The sequence below is a fragment of the Anas platyrhynchos genome, chromosome 2, assembly GCF_047663525.1.
Source record: "Anas platyrhynchos isolate ZD024472 breed Pekin duck chromosome 2, IASCAAS_PekinDuck_T2T, whole genome shotgun sequence".
Classification (NCBI taxonomy): Eukaryota; Metazoa; Chordata; class Aves; order Anseriformes; family Anatidae; genus Anas; species Anas platyrhynchos.
The window spans coordinates 125,511,821-125,533,730 of record NC_092588.1 but is presented as its reverse complement, the minus strand read 5'-3'; the positions used below and the strand labels follow the sequence as shown (position 1 = coordinate 125,533,730).

The following is a 21,910-nucleotide window of genomic DNA, read 5'->3' as shown; positions in this document are numbered from 1 at the left end:
AACATTTATTGAAATGATGTTATATGCTAATTATTGTATAGTACCTGAAAAATCTAGGCTGATGCTCTAAATTGTTTTCTTCCAGCACCTTCCGTCGTTCTCTCTGTAGTTGCTCAATTCTCTGTTTTTGCATTTCAGCTCCTTCAATATTCCCTTCTTCTAGAAACCTGTAGGAGCAGCAATGATAAAAGACATAGTTGGTGCTTCTGTCCCCATCTTTGTCAAGTCCTCTAGAGCTCCAGAATCTAATCCTTACAGCAGGTGGTTCACAGTGTTTGAAAGGTAAAAAACTACATCTGCAGACAACTACCTTAGCAAAAAGCACTAAAGGAAAAGTAATTCTCACATTAAGTTCAAAGTAATCTTTATATTAGAACCTTTTCATTGGAAGATAGCAATGGTAGAAATTCCACTGCAAAAAGCAAATTCAAGTGCCTCAGCTTCTGGCTATTCAAACACAGTATGCCTAACAACAGAAGTTTTAAAACCACTGTTGAAAAAGCAATTATCTAGAAACTGAAGCATCCAAAACCATTTCCAGAAAACACTGGTCCATAATGACTAGGCCGTCTCTTGTTAACTGATTAAAATGTCTGTTTCAGATGCAGAAGTGATGTAAAAATGGAAGCACACTGCAGGTACCTATATAAAGTAGACACCTGAGCTCAGGGGTAAAATGAGTTTGCAGAAGATTAAAACTACTTGAGGAAGATACATATGAGGGAAACTTCTTACCTTTGGTCTGGCCTAAAACGTGTATCAGTGGATGGAAGTAATGACCTAGTTTGCAGGTCCAGTTCATTTAACTCCAATGCAAACTGAGTAAATCCATACCACTGCTCATAGTCTTTAGGCATAGGATCTACAGAAAAAAAGTACATAAAAAAGTACATTGAGAATTCCAATTAAAAGTGTCTATCTGTAGAAGGACAATATCAAACTCCCCTCAGTCTTTTTTCTTTCTTATTTGTATCTCTGAAGCTGGTCTCAGTTTTGGAGGAATAAGAGGCATCTCATAAGTTGAATCAGGGCACAACTGTGATGAAACACATACTACAATCATAGCCCTTTTTCAAACAACAGTAGACAAAAACCCATGAGATTTGGGAGAACTTCATGGCTCTTGTTACAGAGCTGAGCTATGTAGGCTATCCTCCAATGTTTAATACATGAATCACAATTCTGTACACAAAAACGTGGGGGGTGGGGGTTGTTGTTGTTTTGTTTGTTTGTTCCTCTTCTTTATAGAGTCCTGAATACCTCCTTTATAGCCAGATACGAAAATGAGGGAGAATGAGGAAAAGGCAGGAAGCCATGGGATTAAGATCTGAATATTACTTAAGTTAAATGATTTATTATTCTTCAGGTCTAAATTTTAAACGCTTGACAAAATTCTAATATTCCATACAGAAACAAAAAGAAGTGGGGGCCTAATAAGTGAAAATAAACAGCAATTCTCAAGCAGACTTTAAGTTCTGTATGTTAACCATTCTGGTCACTAACTTGCTCTCCAAATACAGTTCGAAGATGAAGTCGTCCCACAGTATAAACTTTCATGCCACTTCCCAAAGAGCCGATGCACAACTTTCCCAGTTTTATCCATGACACTGCCTTCAATCTCGTGTACATTTGGATTCCAATACTTTGCCTAGAATCAAAAGGAACAGGAGGAAAAAGGTGCGTGAGAGGTCAAGCGCAATATTGGCGTGATATTGCCATGCTGTAGAGTATTTTTCTGAAATGGAAATTATTCATTGATGTGTGCATTACAATATCACGCACAAAGAACTGCTGTTAGTATTATGAATTAGCTAATTAAAATACTACTATTGAGATTTGTATCTATTCTGTCTATTTTTTTAAGGGCAGCACGAGGTGAAGCAGAGATGACTGAATTTTGACCAATGACAGGTAACACTGATTTCTGACATAGCTATTGACGTCCTCCCCAGATTTGTAGAACATAAAAAGAAAACACTGTTACTCACAGTGATCTCCACTTTTGCCAATTTATAATATCAAAGGTATAAAACTTGCAGTCTCTCAATCTAAAATGTGAACTCCAAACATCTGTTGCAGCTCTGCAAATACATTACAGTGCTTTCAATTACGTACCTAAATGCCTCACTTTAATGCTTCTTAGAAAGCACATAGTATTCAGAAGTAGGAAAAGGAAAATGATGATACTCACTTTCCTTCTGGTGCGCATTGGTATGCTGAAGTGCTTAGAGACAAGCCATGCAGACAGGAGCTATGAAAAGCACAGCCTTGCTCCCGCAATTAGAATCAGAAAACTCAGGTTAAGGTAAGACTACTATTATGCTGTGCAAAATTTCTAAGGTTAGAAATTTTAGCATTATTTTAGGTTTTAAATTGATTTTCTCTTTCTAGGAAGAAGGCATCTACTGCTAAAACCTAATTTTAATTTCAGTTATAAGGGCATTTCTTTAGGAAGTTATATACTTTGGCCTTGTACTGAAGCAAAAGTTTTGAAAAACAGCACAAGACCTCACTTAAGCTCTTCCACCTATCTGCACAAGGCTATAGAAGTACATTGTTTGAAATACCCTGCGTAAACTCTGGTTCTACAGCTGCTGGATGAATGCAACCACAGCGCAGGACAATGGCTTAGCAGGATCTGTGCAGTAAACACCTTGTGCCTACCTCTCTTGTCAAACATAGACTAGGTTTTTGATGATATTTCTTCCTTTCCCATCGTCATACTTTTTTTCAGCTATAATCACCTGAGAATTATTTTTTTTTCTCTTGCCTTGCTCTACCTATTGAGCTGCAGTCCATTTAGAGTTCACACTTCTCAGAGAATCACAGGTAATTACAGAACTATAGGAAATCAGCGTGTAAGCAGTTGTACTGGGTTTCAGCAGACAGCATCCACCCCCTGTGGATGCTAGAAAGGGCACTGCCAAAATTGCTGCAGTTCCTGAGTCACCTTTACAAAAGTCAGTTTGCAGTAACAAGTGTCATCGTTAAGATTTTTGATGATGATCTCTCCGTAGTGTTCAATCCATCTTTGTCCACTTAAGATGTTATGGATGCAAGATGTCACCTTGTTCCATGCAAAGTGGTCTTTAAAACTGTAAGAAAATACATACAGGAGAAGTCTCACACCATGTTTAAACTAGCTTACAAACTTTTGAAAAAAAATGCAGAGAACTCAATTAGGAAAAAAAAAAAAAAGTGAATTTAGAAATGGTGAAATTAGAAGAAAAGGTGAATAGAAATCTTTAGTTTTTAATAATGCCTTGGTCTTCTTGTCCCCATATATTCTTCCTTCTTTCACAAACCCCATGAAAACAATCCCATCTCCCAGAATACCCTATTCACTTCTGCTATAAACTTTCATTTTTCTCTCAGTTCTGCCATTTGTATGCAAATCTACATAAGATATCTTTCTCACAGGGATACAAACCAGCACATGGAGACAACATGTGAATCAGAAAATTTTCCAGTTCATCAGCCCACCATGGGTACTACTATGGTAGTTACCTTGCTTCTGAACCTTCACTCATATCATAAAGACCTCTCACTCCACAGCTTAATCTAGCCACTATGAATAAGAGAACACAATACGCTACCTTTTGAATACTATATTGGGCTATTTTTCTATTTTTTTTTAAATAAGGAAGAATAATTAAATTTATAGACTGTCTTTGGAAAACAGATATAACTGGAACACTATTCAACTTTTAGACCTCCATTTCTGCAACCATGCTGGATATAGGCCAGAATTTTAACTGTTGATCTTTAATGGGCTCTTTGAGAAGCCTGCATAGGAACACTGCAGATTTTTCTTTTTTAAAAAATCAGACTATACTCAACACTTAACTATAGTTACTCCAACTGCCTTGGAAAATAAATATTAGATATGCTACTGGTGCTATTTATCACTTATAATAATTACTTAAGCAGTGAGGACAGCTATCAGCTTCAGCTATAGACCTAGACTCCATGGTGTTAGGGTCTCTACAAACACAGGCACAAATATAGCAACAACCCCTGAATTCATAGCTTCCTTTACCATGCAACTCTTCTATGCAACTAAGCTTGAAATTCAACCAGAGTATGAAAATACCAACTTTGCCTTTTTAAAAACACACAAAAGTGTCCACTTTTATTTCATTTTATTTGGTTTGATAACTTTTGAAATAGTTAGAGATTCTGGTCTTTTTTTGTTTGTTTGTTTGTTTCCTTCTCTTTCTTTTTAAACTAAATCATAATCACCAGTTCTTCCAGAGGTCTCATATACACAGTATAGTTTGTCCTCATCTGGATAAATGTAGCTCCAGTGCATGTAAGCATGTGTGTATCTGTGTGCAAACAGCAATATGAGACTGAAGCACTTACGCTGGAAGAGTTACATGTGTTGTACCAACTGGAACAATTTCCATGGACTTTCCCCAGAATTTGTTTTTCCATCTTACATCTGAAACAGGAGGAAGAAAAAAAAAAAAGAGGTTTAGTCAGAGGCATGGGTGAATCAACCTATATCTGGATTCTACTTTATTTTTAGGAAACTCAAAATAATGAAATGCAACATAATAAAGTGTTCAAAGTAATGCTATGGAACTTCTAAGAGCTGCAAGTTTTTTCACATTAGTGGTTTTTTAAATAGAAAAGCACCAGAGTTCTAAAAGTCATCTCTTAAGAACCTTTCAAAAGAGGGGAATTTGAATAAGCTATCAACAGTGTATGTTCATCTGTAATTCAGTTTCTACTGCAGACATTTCAAAAACCCAAGCCAGAATTTCTAATACAAGAATGTAACAACTAGCAACATCCATAGTGAAGAAGCAAGAGAATGCTACAAAGGGCAGAAAATTGGAGAAGGATTTAGTCCAACTTCCCCTGGAAGTTTAACTGGCCTTTTAAAATCTGGTCTGAATCAGAGAAAGAACTGTCCAATTCTCAAGTCATTTCCTCCAAAAAGAAGATGAGAAATCTCAATGAGAATTTATAAAACTTTCTTGAGGCAGTTGTTAAATTAGCAACTTATTTGATGTTGAAGTGAAATAAACATGGGCAGGGAAGCATGGCTGAAAGGGTATGGAGTTAAATTAGGCTAGATAATCAGGCAGTAACTTTGACAACTTCAGAGCTGAGTGGATAGTATCCTTGCTGTATTAGACGCTAGGATCCCCAATTCTATTTGTGAAGCAATTTCAAAATGAGGGAATAATTCATCTCTACTCTCAAAAAGATGATAGTACACTAAGTACTAACTTCCTGACTACTGCTTCCCGTGCAATTGCTGGGGGGAACCTCTTGTGAGATAGATACTCAAACTGGAGTTAGGAGATTACCTGTTCCCAAGTATATGTGCATGTATTACAAGATCGAGCCACATCAAACTGCCTACCACTGCAAAAACTGGTATGGGACATGAGGAAGAATTTCTAATGGAAAAAACATTCCTTTTCTTACCACTTGAGAAAAGGACCTTCTTTTTTGTTTGTTTGTTTTGAAGGTTTACGTTGGATCAGTATCTCTAGTGACAGGAGTTCTGTCATGATTCCTACACTGCACAGTAAGAGGTCCAAAACTACCTTGACTTCATAGCTGAACTGAATTCTTCACTAGGTTTCTTTCTTCTGCACTGGGATGAAAGAAAAAGAGCAAAGACAGACCCTGCAGAGTTCAACAGTTAAAATGTATTGTCAGACTGTGTTCTATGGCCTCAGAAAGTCACACAGAGATCATTACATTGCAAACATCTTAGGATCCAGTGTGTAACTTCATCATGCAAAAATTTTAGGAGAGCTAAAATAAGCCAAGTGTTCTTTCAAAGCTGTGCTCAGACTAATTGAGGCACAGATACTGTAATAGCTGGAAGTTTCTATTCTGAATTTCCATTGTTCTTGTCCTTTCAAATAGGTTCTGCAAAAGTCGCTTTAGTTTCTTAAGTAAGGAAAAACAGTTTCTGAAATAACCACCACTGTCAGAACCCAGTCTTAACGGCTCGACAGAAATGATCCAGAGATTTCTTGATGTTGAAAGAGGAACTAATGTCAGTGTCTGGTGGGATGACAGCACTGCTCTGGCAATGCAGCTGAGGGCTGTCTGCTTTCCAGCAGTGGGGATAGTATGCTAAGTGGAAAGATATTTGCACAGAAAGATCTTACCTCATTGACAAGCTACCTTTATGATTAACTTAATCTTTCCACACAAATTAATACAGCCCTCTAATAAGAAGCCACAGGATTTACAAACTGCCTTTGCATTGGAAATCATTGTCTAGATCTCCCTTAAGCTCAGCTAGCCATGCTTGAAAACAAAAGAAATCAAACAAACCAAAGGAGCCCAAACCCTGCTGTAGCCTGATTGAGTCTTCTGGGGTCATCAGGACCAAACCTCAGACTCTCTCTTACTGACCAGATTCTCAGCTCTTATCTTTACAGAAAAACTTTGTTCTGTACATGCATGTTACGATAGCCAAGCAACAGCAATTTTCCAAAATCTGTTACATAAATCAATCTCTTCATTTTCTATTAAGACAGGATGTTTTCTAGTCTTGTATACAGAGTATTCAGGAAATGAATAAATGTTGGTCACCTCTGCTTTTCAGCTAAGAAGGATTCTTGTCCTGTATGTGTTTATAAAGCACGGAATTATGTTGAATAATGAAACCCAGACTAATGACAGAGTCCCAGTTTCTGTTCAATACAGCTGTATCCATAATAACTATAATCAAGTCAGCAGAGTCAATCATAACAGAAGTAAGTGTCAGAATATGGCTACATAGTGAATTGACAAAACTCTGGGCAAAGGATTTGAACTGAGTTAAAAGGCACAGTTATGTTCTTTGTACACTCCAAAAATACCTAACAATACAGGTATTGTAACTGGTTGGCATCTTCACTAGACTTACAGAGCAAACAAAGCTCCAACACAATATTTTTTGAAAGACTGAATGTTAGTAGTGAAACAGCATGAAATCTTCCATTCTGTAATAATACTAACAGAGAAAGACACAGAGAATATGTTTGTCCTTGCTGTTATGTGCGTTCCTGGAAATTATTTTCAGAACAGGATTACAAGATCTGTCAGGGCTCGGGATTTAACTTGTAGTTTTTCAAGCTCTACTCTAGCTTGTTTTTATAAATAGCTTGAGGTACAACTCTTCTCTAGTAAACAAACCTTCCACACATAAAAAAAAAAAAAAGAGAGAAAAATATTTCAGCAGATTTTGAATAAATGCAGTTACTTGTACATGAAAGGAATGATCAATAATGTTATAAAATACTTGTAGATTTTTGTAATGGCAGAAAACACAAATAAGAAGCATGGCAGTAAGGCTAGGATTTCTTAAAGCCATTCTGATATGATATAAAAAGGGAAATTAACCTTTTCCCCATTTCAGAATATTTCATGTTAGGCACACAATGAAACTACTATGAAGGCTGTAAAAGTAAATGATAGACGAAAAGGTTACCTTGCCAAAAAGCAAAATTCACAGATTCAGCATGGCATGCAGAAATAGGCGGATGGTGACTGACCTAATAGCAAGACATGAAAGGGGAAAAAAAGATGGACATGTTAACACTTGAATAGTCGTGGGGTTTTTTGTTTATTTTTTTCCCTTTTTCCCTCTCATTTTTCATTCATATATCACATTTACAATCTGAACATTTGCTTTTCTTTTGCAGTTCTTTCCTAAAGGGGGAGCCAGTGAGACTAGTAAGGTACTGAGACCTGAGAAAACTAGAAAGAAATGGGAAGCATGCTTTAGAAGGCCTGTGAATCTGTTCATCAAATGAAAATCTAACTATATATTCTGCACATTGTCTCTAATGTGATAATTACAGTTAATCTGAAGGCTCCATTCATATATTAACAGAAGCTGCACTTTAAGTACATAGGAAAAAGTAAAAAATACCAACCAAACAAAAAACAAGAGGCTAAATTACTCTGTACAGTAAATACCTACAGATCACTCAGTGTGAGGCAGGAGACAGCAATCAGTACCGCTGAAGGGGGGCCAAACGGGTGGAGAAATACAACCATGAAATTCCAGCTACCAACACCCACCTACTACTGCACTCGTGAGACCTCAGGTTTTTCTTGTATGAAACTCTAACCACACGCACTGCATTTTATCAGCATTGGGTAAAAGCACATACATGAACTGGAGCAATGACCGAAACAGCAAAGTGAGGACTGTAAGTAAATAAATACTCAATGCATACTATTAAAAGAAAATATTAAATAAAAAGGTGATTGCACAGGTGTGCAAAGGTGATTGCACAAAGCAAAAGCAACCACTCCTCCTCAGCTGCACCTTCTCCATTCTGGGTGACCAGGACTTAAAACTGACCAGGCCAAATACTCTGATGTGTAATACTGTTCTTTGACAAAAACACCTTTATTTTCAAGTCTAGTTGCTTTCCTACTACACATTTCATTTCTTAACCACACATACATGTTTCAAATGCAGTTTTAATTTCTTCTTTGTTGTTCATTTTGCAAATTTATTACTGAGCTCTTCCTTCCTTCCTTCCTTCCTTCCTTCCTTCCTTCCTTCCTTCCTTCCTTCCTTCCTTCCTTCCTTCCTTCCTTCCTTCCTTCCTTCCTTCCTTCCCTCCCTCCCTCCCTCCCTCCCTCCCATTCAGTTCTTCACTGAACAACCTCTACTTGGTTAAAAAAATAAAGCAGTGCTAATTCCTGTCAGCTATGGCCTAATCCACCGGGAGCAACACTCTCTCTCTCACATACTGCACCCAGATTAGCCCCAGATGTCACTATAATTCCTGGGTTAAACTTAGCTCTCACTTAAACTGTTATAATTCCAGAGTAAGGTCATGGAGCTAAGTAGAGCTATTATGAACACACTCTAGTCATGCAACAGAATCTCTGTCATTTTATACATTTTGCATATCTACCCCATGGATTGCACACTGTCCGTGCTAACAAGTTATCTACAGTAAGCATCAAAAGGCTTGCACAAACAAGCAACAGCTCCTGATGGAAAAAGATTTATTTAATGCTTGCAAGCTCTATGGAATTTCTTTCTTCCTACACCACCTTCCCTTCCTAATATTCCTCAACACTACACTAGTATACTAAAACTTTACCATCTATAAACTCTTGTCACTTATTACACACAGTTATAGAACAGTTACTAACAACTTAAGAATCCTCCTGTTTTAAAATTCTCCTTCAGTAAAAGCTGCCTTGTATTGATTCGTCCAGTATCAAGGGGAAAAACTTCTCAATTCAAACTCACATTAAACTCAGTATCAAACTTTTATTAACCACTTTGCTACTCCAATTTGATGTTACACTGGTACCTTCAGTGTGCTATATGTTACCTTAGAACTAAATACAATAAAGCAACAGACACATTGCTTGAACTTTAATTCGATTCTCGCTTTGACTGCTTTGTTTTTTCCCTTATTTTTCTCTTGCCCATGATACTTCCTGAGAACAAGGAAAGATCACAGAGCATTCCTTTTTGTCAGCTGTAGAACATGGTGTACAAAATGTGTCAAAACCACAAGCTTCTTTTAAGACTTTTTCTGATCAGGTTTCTAGGTTGTACAGCTTTGACTACCACACTTCTGTATTTTTTGTTGTTGTTGTTATGTCTAGACAAAACAAGACAGCTTTCAATCATTCTTACACCCTGATAGGCACCGGAATATTTAAGTTTTATCTCTTTTTAACATATGCCTCAAGCTTAGCAATTTTGGTAACTCAACTGGTTTAAATTTAATATTTTTTGCCCACGCTTAATAATTACTCGTCTATTGAAGCACTATTTTCAGCAACAGTCAGACCTTGATGTGTTGTATACATTCTTCAGCTACTAAGCTGTGATACTAGGCTCAGCCCACTAAATATTTGGACAGCAAGGAGAAATATTCAAGGTGCCATAAAAAATACTAGTGGTTGACTGACTCGTATGAGTGAAATATTTGTCATTAAAAAAGACATTAAACAGCTGAAAATATAGTAGTTTTTAATGATCACACAAAAGAACATGACAAGAACATGAAGGCTCGTTGCAGCAGTGATCAGACTTCAGTGTGGGGAACTGTACTCCCCTTAACCAAGATATCTAGGTGCTGGAGTAGACAAACTGCCAGCCTTTGCTTTCGACTGCCAGCTGTTGGTTGTCATGTTCCATGCCAGAGTTAGCTGAGTTTCCTCAAAAAACAAAGCAATTTCCTTCATTTATAATTCTGTAGGACCCCTTGAGATTTGCTGGGCTAAGGTTAGGTAACAGTAATTTTACATTTTGCTATTAACTCTAAAGGATACCAGCCATGCACTCAGCATTAAGCAGCCTATCAAACAGCAAATGTAAGGGGTGCAGCACACAGTACCTGTTCCGCAAAGAACTGGAAACCCTTATCTTCACGAACACATTCATAGGTTTCTCCAAGAACAGGATTAAATGGCTTACTTCCAGCTCGGTAGTAACTGGAGGCATACGCAGATACTGCAAATGCAGCTATATACACCTGGGAATAACATACATGGAATTTTGGTTAATTTACCACAGTCATGCATATTTTTTGCTATAGATTGGGATTTAACAGAAGGAAAAAAGAGTATGAACGTGTATGCCTCCTCCTGCAGGTTAAACACTGGATCACACATAACAGAAGTATTCAGTTTTCAGTCATTCAGGGGTTCACTGATGCATGGAGTTACTAGGATCAAACTCTGCAAATTTAATCAACTGAAAGCAGTGTCTCTGAAAACTGTTTGAAACAACTCAGCCTTTTGGAACATGCACAGTTCAAAGCAGTAACTTTAAAAATCACTGTTAGATATTTTTTAAACTGGCTTTTACAGTTACAGTCTGTGATTCTATGGATCTACATGCCACCCTTGTCCTAAACATGGCACACGAAGCATTAAAAGAGTTTTCACAAAATTTATTATGTCCAACACAGTTTGAATTGCCTTTTATCTATTGTATGCTATTACCTAATAATGAAACTGCTCTTTATTACAATTAAGGAACAGGAGATCCTTCCAAATTATTACAGTCAACACAGTATAACTCCTCCCAAGCCTGAGGAATTAGAATTAGTTTTGTTCAATTCATGTCTCCTCTGTACCGTTTTTCTCCCTTTTCATTCCCTTTTCCTCATCTTGTGAAAGAGTAGATGCTTTCCTTTCACAATTTCAGAAACCAAATTGATAAAAGAGCCATTCTAAACTGAACTATGGCAATTACTGTGCAACAGCTAACATTAATTTTGCCTCAGGAATTTCTCAAAGGCAAAGAATACTTCATTCTGAGGCAATTTTCAGATGCTTAGTTGTAGGAAGGAGAGAAAGATTTCTTTTCACCCTGATGTGAAAAACTACTGCTCATTTCCTTTTAATGCATGTTCTCAGGAGAACAACAAAAAGGTTATGCACCTAAAAAACAAATAAACAGCCACACCCTCTATCCTGAGAAGAGAACAGACACTAAATTGTAATCCTTGCAGACTGTCAGAATGAAGTTTCTTTTCAAACAGTATTTATAACAAAACTATTTACATTCATTAATAGCCTCTTTTTAACATAAGATATATTGACTTGAAAAGGCTTGACTTAGTTTAAGGTATAATCCATAGCTTCCATTTAAGAGAATTTTGAAAGCTTTTAAATCTTTTATTTATAGGCCTTAAGAAAAGATTTATTGTAACTTTCATACTCATGAAAGAAACATATTAGCTCAATTCCTCCTTCTTTTTTCCAAGTTTAAATCTTGGAAGATTGAAAGAGTAAGAAAGGAAGAGGAAAAGCTGCAAAACAGAGTTAAACTAGTACGTTACTTAACCTTGCAGGACAGCAAGGCATTTAAGGAGATACGCTTTCTGACAAAACAACAGAAATTAGGCAGAAGAATCAAAAGTAGAGGGTATGTAAGCATGCCCAGGCACGCTTAAGGGGTTTGCTTCCCTCAGCTTGGAGAAAAAGAAAAATGGAACAGAATATCTTCATTTCTTTGGTAAATTGTTTATACATTGTATTCTATTCTGGCTATACTGAATGTTATGAAGTATGAGGAATAACGTGTTTACCATCCGTTCAAAGGGGTTAGGTGTATGCGCTGCTTTATCTAGTAGTTCACTGTATTCCAGCTCCTCGCAGAGACGCTGAAGGGTGTTAAGTGGCTCATTTAATTCAACAGGCATGGCCACTTTGGAGAGATCCTTTCCTATGTTATTTCTCAGGATATTCCATAGGCTGATATTACTAGTATTAGGGCATGGAGCTGGTAAACATGTTCTCCGTTTAGAATGGCATCCAATTCCACTTTCAGAAATGCAGTCTGAAAAGGAAGTTGCAGAACAAGTTAATCAATACATTGCTTACTTACTATTTAATCTCCATTGCAAACATACATTAAAATTCAACCAACTTTTTTTCTGTCAAAGCTTCCATCCACCCTCACACTTCATTCAAATATTTCACTTATGGTTTGAAGGTAGCCTGTTACGAAAGGATAAAAAAAGAACTCAATTTTAATTTCTGGAAGTTAACCAAATTAAACTCCAGATAGGAAAGCAGCATATAAAAATTACCTCCTTACTCTTAGAAGATATGAGAAAGGCTCAGGCTTTCCATTGAATTTGAAAGAGTAAATATTAGAACTAACCTATTTGTAACAGAGATGGATTCCTATCTGTTTAAGTGACATAAAACCTCCTTCCCTGACAGAGCTTCAATTAAGTTGACACTTCTCAGAAGACAAGGTGTCACTTAACAGATCCAAGCATAAAAATATCACCTGTCTATCTCTTCCTACGTTTTTGAATACTTCTACCAAGGAAATTTACTATACCACGGATTTACATGCAGGCTTTTCTAGAGCACTTGTCACTGTAGTGAGCACTTAAAAAATTTAAGCCATGTTAGCTTGTAGATGCACCCATATGTTGGCGGAGAAATGACCTCTTTAGTAGGTGGTAAAACTGAAGCAACCGTAGAGCTCTAGGCTTGATAAAGATTCAAAAAAAAAAAAAAAGGATGCCTTGTCAAAGCAGTTAGAACAGAATAAATGGTTGCAAGTGTGTAACGAAATGAAATGATTTGTGTCACAATCAAGATAGAGCTACAAGCTTCCGCAAAAGGCACTAGCCTGAAGATTACATTGCTTATCTGTACATAAATCTCAGTTCAGAAAGGAGCACAGTTGCCACTACATAAGCATCCTTTATACATCCTTAGAAGCTCCTAGGATGCTCCTGCACTACAGTCCATTGCCATTTGGAGACCTTTGGGTATAGCCCCAGACTACTAATCCCCATCCTCATCTGGCTTTCTGCAGACAGCTTTTCCTTGGAGGAATTGAAACAGCGTAGAAGAGCACAGCTTTCCTGTAGCATACCTGCCCAAAGAAACACTGCCCTTAAATGCATGATTTCAAACGTTATTTCCTTTGTTTTTGCATTGGCATAAGCACAAAACCAGCAGTGCTTCCAACAATGAAAAAGTACAGATTATCCCAAGCAACTAACGTCCCCTATCACTGATGTACATGTATATATTAGCCCAATGTCTCAGATAGAGGCTTTCATAATCACCAGCCTCAAAGAAGTTTCTGTCTTTCCTGCTACTCACAGAACTGCAAGTCCTAACAACTCATGTGACTAAGTTATTGTAACAAGGACAGGAGAAGTATTTACATACTGGTGCGTATCTCTTTCTTTTTGCATAAAAAGGATGTGGGCACTGTGAATCAGAAAATCTGCCTGAAGCGTAATGCTGCTAAGTGTGCCTTTTTAAAAAGAGGTTGGTTCCTATACTTACTTCCCTGTTGGAAGTATTTATTTAGTATCAGAAAAGGCCAAAAAGAAAGACGTTTCCTCACATAACTCAGGAATGACTGGATATCTGAAGAGGAAGGAGTAAGTGCTAAAAACATATTCCTGTTGAAGAGAGCTCTCTGAAATAGGATTTGGCTATATCCCTTGACAGTTTCTGATTAAATCCTGAATACCAACTCACTGAACTACACACTCTGGATCAGTCTATTAATTGGGGTAAATAGTGACAAAACACAGCAGAGAAAGAGAAAAAAATGTAAGTGTAGAAAAAAAAAAGATGTGAATAGTTCAAACATGCAGCAGGGGAGTTGAAACTTAACACTATTTATTCATCTGGGCACCTAAAAGGAGCTTTCTAGCCTGGTATTCCAACCATACTGCTCTCATTAATCTCCTTTAAGGCTGCTGGTGCATGCTCAGTGGTTAGATTAGGCAGATAGATTAGATGCCAAATTTTCTCTACAGTATAGTTTGCCCACCTCTCATGAAAAAAAAAAAAAGCCCATGCTGCAAGTAAGAAACCACTATTCAGCATTATTGAAGATAAAACATTTTGATAGAGTGAAGAACATTGTGGCTAGATGACATGCTTTGAAGGCACAGAGCCAGAGTTTGTTATTACCAATTCCTCTTCCTCTTTCTTGATTCTCATTCTAATTAGCAAGACAGTTAAGTGTATGCAGTAACAAGCCTATCATAATTAAAACATACAAAGAAGAAATCCATACAGTCACGCACTGCCAGTGTATAATAATTGTCATGTTCCTTTAAACAAATTCTGCTAAAAACAACAGACCTCTGAATGTGGTTGTTAAATTGGAAAAAAATACTTTCTGGAAAAAAAGAAAGCAGCTAGGTCTTGGTAGTTTGAAAAATCCCGTGGACATGAAAGGAACTAAAAATGAGTTGGAGTCACACCAATGAAGCCAAGAAAACAGGTGTTTATCTACTGACATTGAATACCGTCTTGCTTAAACAATGGTGTCCTGGCCCTGTTAATCAGATTATCCAGAATGTGCTGTTCAAAACTTATCTGAGGTGGTAAGAAAAAAAAAAACAAAACAGGTTGCTTGCATCACAAAACCTGTAGTATTGAATGATTTGTAGCAAGATGAGAAAAAATATCCCAAACAACAAGAAACACAGTTTTCAGAACATGATATAATAAAACTTTGAACTTACCTAAAGTTTGTCTTTCATTCTCCATGTCATTGCTTAGGTTATCTTCTGAGACGTTATCACTGATATCACTTACGTATGAATCATCATCTGATACCTAAGTGCAAGGTAGAGAAATAAGCAAGATATTTAAGCAGTCATTAAAATAACCCCATCTGCATATTAAAATTGTTGCTCCAATGATTTTTTTAATTATATTTGAACTGTTTAAGCTGTATTTCAGTATTATAGAAAAGCAGGCCTAAGAATTAAAAGATAAGTTTGGGAGAGATGACCATCAATGACAATTCAACTTTTAGTGAAAGCATGCTTCATCTTCTTGGCCCCAGAGCTAAAAGAGCTTTCCCCACATCAAAAGCCAAGGCTTTTATGGAGTCCCAGAGAGGTGATAAAGTGAGCTATTAAGTTTCAGTGTGCATGACATCAGCCCCAAGGTACCGACAGGTACAACAAGGACAAGTATAAATATATATTTCTATGATACAATTTCTTAAGCACCTGCAGGATGACTCAAGACAGATGGTATAATATATGCAATATCTGCATACCAGCTACCTTTTTGCTATTTTTCTTAATGCACACATAAGACTTCTCCATAATATTGTTTTACACTTTATTGCAAAAAGATAATAACAACAAATGCAGTGTATTATTATTGTTAAAAAAAAAAAAATCATTATCTGGCAGTCATCTGACAACCAATTAGCCCTCTGAAAGACAACGTGTCAAGTAGCAGATAATGAATTATGTAAGAATAATGTCAATCCTAATGCTCAGACCTCATTTTCTGAAGAGCTAGCAGACAGTAGGACTTCCTGTGCATCGAAAAATTCTGTGAGAGAGTCAGCAATAGACAGTCTGCTTTCATTGGAGATCTGGTGAACCAGACCTCTGCTTTCTTCTCTCGAATTTTCCTGTTTAAAAGAAATACAAAGTTTTGAGAAGAAAAATGCCACAAATACCATTCATGCATGCAAATCCAGTCATGTAACTTAACGGGCTGTAAAACAGTGGGAGAAGATTGCACATGCTCCTCTCTAGTGAAAGGCAGCATGTTTTAAAGACGGAATTAAAACCAAAGGAAAACAGACTAAAGAGAAGAGAAAAAGACAGCAAAAAAAATCGCAATGCATTGTTCAGTAAATCAGTTACAGTGATGTACTTTTCCCCCCTAAAAAAATAAATATAAAAATGCATTGGTGTTTGAGTGATTTAACTAGATGCAAGCAAGCATATTATTAAAAAAGCCCCACAATAAGAAAACTCCCAGCCTCTTTATACTGGATTCACATTCTTTTCTGATCTTAGCAATCAAATCAGTCTTTTCCTCCCAGGCCATGCTCAATGCAATCTGGCCTAGGAGTCGCATACAAAATTCAGAGGGGCAAAGTTGCTTGCTATATAACAGCAATGCTTTCCTAGCTGTCTTTCTCCACCAGACTACTTCCCACGCTGTGCTTTGGAAAGCTTTCCCTCATATCCACACACACGAACTCTGTTAACCAAAGTCAGCGTATTATCAAAGCCACGTAAATGACATTGTTTTTGCTGCTGCAGGCCCATTTGAAACATCATACAGATTTCATTATCTCTGCCTATGGAAGTCCCAAGTGCTCCATAGATAGTATAGCTGCAGAAAGTAGTCTAGCAAAGGTGGGATTACCTTGGTTCATTACGTGGACACAGGAAAAAATTGGAGAGGATTGTTACTGTTTTCCCTCCTAACTCCACCAATACTAAGGAAAAGGGCTAGCTGGCCCAAACGAGTGTATCAGCTGCTCTCAAGCTTCATTCTGCATGAGATGCTTTATTAACTTGTAACCATGACTGCCCTAACTATCATCGTTTTGCAGGAAATGTAGTGTTTTACTTTCAGAGCTCACTTAACGAATAATCTGATAAGTCTGTACTCAAACCGACAAACCATTTCAGTCTTGTGCTGGTGGATTTTACTACAGTATGAAATGTTTCTCAGTGTGTACTGATAATGGTGACATGGTAACAAGCCAAACTGTTATGATACCGAAGACTTTTTGCTTTTTTAGCGTATAACCATGATATAGCTGCAAGAAAGATGCAACCTCGAAATTATCTTTTCTGTGGGAAGCCAGTTACGCTGGCCTCCAAGTCAAAAAAAAATCTTACATACATAAAGCGTTGCTACTGGGATTGTTTCCAACACTACTTTGAATCTGAGAAGCAAAATGAGCAGAAAAGGCTCATAAAAGAACAGTTGCTTTTTATATTTAATCACATGAGAGTTTCATTTTGCCTACTTTCATGTTCCAATTGTGGCATGATAAACTACACCATAAATTGCCCAACAAACTAAACTTTTATCTTATGCTAAGGCCTGAGAAACTAGTTAATACTGCTTCAGTTTTCACAGGTCTGTCATAGCACCTGATGTATCATTTACAGCCAAGTTCTGTGCAGTAACCTACAGCAACACTGCTATACCATAGCCCTCAGAGAAATCTAAGATGAAACTTTTCCAATATAAGTGATTCTGCCCTTAAGTTCCATTCCCAACCATGCCAGAGGGAATTTGTCAACAAACCCCCTAAAGGACCTATAGAAAGCTATTTTTGTCACATATATATGCAATGCATACAGCATGTTTCAGAAATAATCCATTGTCTTTGCAAGGGCCTCTACTAAATAGGAAAATAACTCCTGAAATTAAAAAAACATTGTATTGATACATGAATGCTTCTCTGGATAGCAGCTTAAGTGCTGTCCAAAATCTTATGGGATTAAAAGGAAAAGGCAAGTAGAATGATCAACTACCTTAAAGAAAAAAGAAAAAAAAAAAAGAGGCTAAATATGGCCAAAACCAGTTCTGCTAAAAGAGAACGCAAATAGAAGTGAACAGACTGAATGACTAAACTGTCTTTAAAAATGGAAGGAAATAGTAAGTTATATAAAACCCCCAACATTACATCCATTCAAGTTCTAATGCAGGATTTATAATGCAAGAGCAGCAGAAGCTTCTGTATGAGTTAACATTTAGGAAAATCCACCAGAAATAACACAGCTCTTGCTCCCCTTACCAGCACCATTAGCATCTAGATCCTGTGACCTATAAATACACCGTATTCGTATGCATTCTGCAGCAAGCCAAAGAGCTGTCTGAACATCAGGACATCTCAAAATGGCTCACTGGATATATAGAAGACTCCATGGCTTCACACACAAAACTAAATCAGTGAAAGAGCTCATTAAGAGCTGTGTACATCTACCTTATTTGATCCTTTCATGAAAAAGTCTTGTAATGGTTCTAAACTTTAAATCAGCCCCACGGGTAACCAGTGTTCTGGGCTAAAAATATTTAGGCAACAAAGAAATACAGAACATGAAAGCTAACAAGGGAATAAGGGGGAGAGAAATGCTGGCTGCAAGGTAACAACAAGACAGCTTTGTTCATGCTGAATGGGAAGTGGGCAGGAGGTGAGGGAGAACACCAGAAGCCAGAAGGAAAAAGCAATGGAAGTGTGCTCAGGAAAACCGCTCACAAGGAAAGTCTTTAAAATTAAACATTACACAATGCATCATCAGAAATGATTCATAACCACAGAAGTGGACTCATTTTACTAACACAATACACCGCGGGGAACACATGAAGAACAGGACAAGATGTAACACGGTCTAGATGTAGGAGCTGGAGGAACAGACATCACTGGAAGACGAAATCCATACCCACCTTCACCAAATCTGGACTTGATTTTGCATTAGATGCTGAATCAAGGATCATAGATTCGGCATGTATTCTGCGTAACCGGTCTTTTAGATCAGTGTTTTGTGCTATTGCCTGGAATATTTAACACAAATATTGGGGATATAAAGTTCTCTCAACTAATTTGAACAGTGGTTTTATTGCGTAAAAAGAAAGGGGAGAAGAATATTTAAAGTGCATTATTAAACACCACCAACACGATTCTTTACTGGTGCAGCAAATCAGTTATTCTAAATGCTTCAAACCTTGTTCTTTATGTCTAAAATAAAATTATTTTTGTTCAGACACATAAGTGGAGAACAAAAGCCAAGGATAGTATTTACAAGTTACCAGGTTCTGCAAGGTGATATAAGAATTTAAAACTTAATTTTATGCATCACTTTTCTCTTCAGCTCCTTTTTTTTCTGTCTGATCTCCAACGTAGTCTCTTTCAGTATTCTTACTCTTGCCACACCCAAAAACATTTGAAGAACTGAGAATGCAGCCTGGGAGTGAAAGACAACCCTCGCACACGACAAACATTGTTTTCCAGGAGACAATTCCAGAAATGGCAGAGGGCAAGTTTCACTGGACATGATTACCCTCTAGGGGAGAGCTTTCTGGTGTGGTTTGGAGATGGCTACGAATATATAAATAAATAAATAAATAAAAACCAACAAATAAAAATATCTAACAATGCTTACAACAACTTAGCTCTGTTTTCTTTCTTTTTTTTTTTTTTTGGTGAGAAAGATATTAATAACCAAAATTCTGTATTTGTATTTTAATATTGTACAGCAATACTATTTTATATTCTACTGCTTTATAATTATGTGTAAGCATTCTTTTAAATTTACTCTGTTAAAAAATGAATCTCTACAGACCCTGACAGTGAAACAGCCCATTCTTTGTTCCATTTCAGAAACCAGTTCACTCTAGTGAATTAAAAGGATGCCATCCTTCAGAGTATCACAAGTATATGTAACACTGCAAGACCAACAGGTAGTCATGTATGGTAACGTAACTTCTCCTTTGCAAGGACATGGAGCAGGAGGTCACACAGAAGCAGTCACGGTCTCTCAGATGGGATGATTTAGACAACACAGACTCTAAATATATGGCCAGCACTCCTCCAGCCACAGCTGTTAGTTGGACACACTATGATCTTTTGGGCAACTCTTTTCTGAGGTGAGGTGGGTTTTCTCTCATACTCAGTTGGAACCACAAAAGACACAAAAGCTCAGTGTTTGAGGATTAGTCTGAGCCAAGAGTTTGACTAAACTTCAGTCTGCTGGGGTGTTCAAATTGTCCTGTCTGCAAGCTTATTTCTTCCCTTAAACCAGGGATTTTTTTGTTGGTTACAATGTATTTTTTTCAGATGCCTCCTTGCTTCTTTAATTACCTCTACAATTCCTGGATGCTTATTTATCCCCTGAAAGACAAACTTGGGGGCAGCTTCCTGTCTCCTTTCAGTGACTGTCAGCCAGGGAACCACAGAATGGTTTGGGTTGGAAGGGACCTTAAAGATCACCTAATTCCAACCCCCTGCCATGGGCAGGGACACCTCCCACCAGACCAGGTTGCCCAAAGCCCCATCCAGCCTGGCCTTGAACACCTCCAGGGATGGGGCATCCTCAACCTCTCTGGGCAGCCTGTTCCAAGATCCAACCACCCTCTAGTAGAGAATTTCTTCTTTATATCTGTTCTGGATCTACCCTCTTTTAGTTTTAAACCCCTTGTACTATCACCACACGCCCCGGTAAAGAGCCTGCTTATCTTTCTTGTAGTCCTCCCAAGTACTGGAAGGCTGCAATGAGATCTCCCCAGAGCTTTCTTTTCTAGGCTAAACAACCCCAACTCTCTCTCAATCTCCCTTCATAGGAGAGATGTCCCAGCCCTCTGATCATCTGCAGGGATTTCACATCTAAAGTTTGGGTTACCAAAATGGGTAAGGAAATGTGGTTTTATCCTTACTGACAGGAATACAAGTTTTTGTTTCTTGTCCTCCTGAAGAGAACCAGAAAGCGTAGTTATTTTTCTGCTGCACCAACTGGAGCTGTGTAGACTGCTCTGACTTGATCGTAACACCTTCTACTTTAAAAACTGATACAGAGAGGTCTCTTCCACCTACCTGTCTTTGCATTCCTCCTGGCAGTATGAAATGGAACAATGTGAAGCAAAATCTTCTTGCTAAGATACATCTGAAATGTACTCCACCACAGGATGGATTGTGGATGGTTTGATGCATAGTTGAAAGAAAGAAGCAACTTTGGGTAGGAATTTGAGGAACAATCTAGTGCATGTTTATCCTGGTAAGTCTCAAGGACTTGTGCAACTCCTTAGGCTGTCGGACTTGCCCAGAAGCAGGAGAACTGTCTTTAAGTGTTTGGTCTCAGCTTTCTGGCAAGGTAACAAAAGGGAATGGAAAAAAAAAATTGACTGTGATGTTCTTGTCCCAGGATTTTTTCATTAGATGCCAAATATCTATTATAGCAGGCTGTTCAAACTGTATTCCAAATAAAGTATATTTAGACTATTTTGAAATACTTCCTCTGGCCAAAGTAGACTTTGGCAAGGGTTATCTACATCTTCAAAGCAGTTCTCTACAGAAAGCAGAACTTCACAACTCTTTCTACCACTGTATCAAAGAACAGGTACAATTCATGTTCTGACAGCCTTATAATGGAAATGATCAGAAGAAAAAATCTCTACTGCAAACTCTGGTATTAGTTACTTGTGCTGAGTGCATCTCATGGCCACATGTCAGTCACAGTAGAATTGAAGGAAGAGAATGCAGACCTTCTGAAATGAAAATGTGTCTCTGAAAAAAAATTGCATTACTAATTTTAACCATAAAAAAAAAAAAAGCCTTCTGAGTCATAGTTCCTGTACTGCAACACAAGTCTAGCCAAGATCATCATTTTAAATAAATCCAGTATAGAAATGAAGATGGTCCTACAGCCCTTACAAAACACATTTTCCCTTTCTGTTTAATTGTGTCTATTGAATTGGGTAAGGAAAAAAAAAAAAAAAAAGAAAAAACAAACCCTCTTGATGGTTGGAACAATACTGAAGACCTCATGCCCATTTTTGCAATCTGAATGTGGAGAACCCTCCTGTTTACGCAATAATTTGTCCCAGTAATGTTTCTGATTTTCTGATGGATATGGTCTTGAGGGCAGGAAAGACAGTAGGCCTGAAGTGATGGTGGAAGGGAGAAAGA

The 21,910-nt window shown here is 37.5% G+C and overlaps 1 protein-coding gene across 9 annotated transcripts in view; it reads right to left on the bottom strand.

Moving 5' to 3' along the window:
* Positions 1 to 21,910, bottom strand: part of OSBPL3 (oxysterol binding protein like 3) — a 90,470-nt gene that overhangs the window by 6,732 nt on the left and 61,828 nt on the right. For 6 of the 9 annotated variants that reach the window (XM_027450954.3, XM_027450953.3, XM_027450958.3 and 3 more), the window contains 11 exons: positions 18,676 to 18,783; positions 15,752 to 15,886; positions 14,976 to 15,069; positions 12,045 to 12,295; positions 10,344 to 10,481; positions 7,451 to 7,514; positions 4,366 to 4,444; positions 2,951 to 3,095; positions 1,504 to 1,648; positions 736 to 862; positions 45 to 167 (listed from right to left, as the gene is read on the bottom strand). In XM_027450954.3, the coding sequence (XP_027306755.3) occupies positions 45 to 167; positions 736 to 862; positions 1,504 to 1,648; positions 2,951 to 3,095; positions 4,366 to 4,444; positions 7,451 to 7,514; positions 10,344 to 10,481; positions 12,045 to 12,295; positions 14,976 to 15,069; positions 15,752 to 15,886; positions 18,676 to 18,783 (1,409 nt within the window). The remainder of the gene's footprint in view (positions 1 to 44; positions 168 to 735; positions 863 to 1,503; positions 1,649 to 2,950; positions 3,096 to 4,365; positions 4,445 to 7,450; positions 7,515 to 10,343; positions 10,482 to 12,044; positions 12,296 to 14,975; positions 15,070 to 15,751; positions 15,887 to 18,675; positions 18,784 to 21,910) is intronic. The other 3 variants (XM_027450959.3, XM_027450960.3, XM_072033531.1) reach the window with 1 other exon arrangement.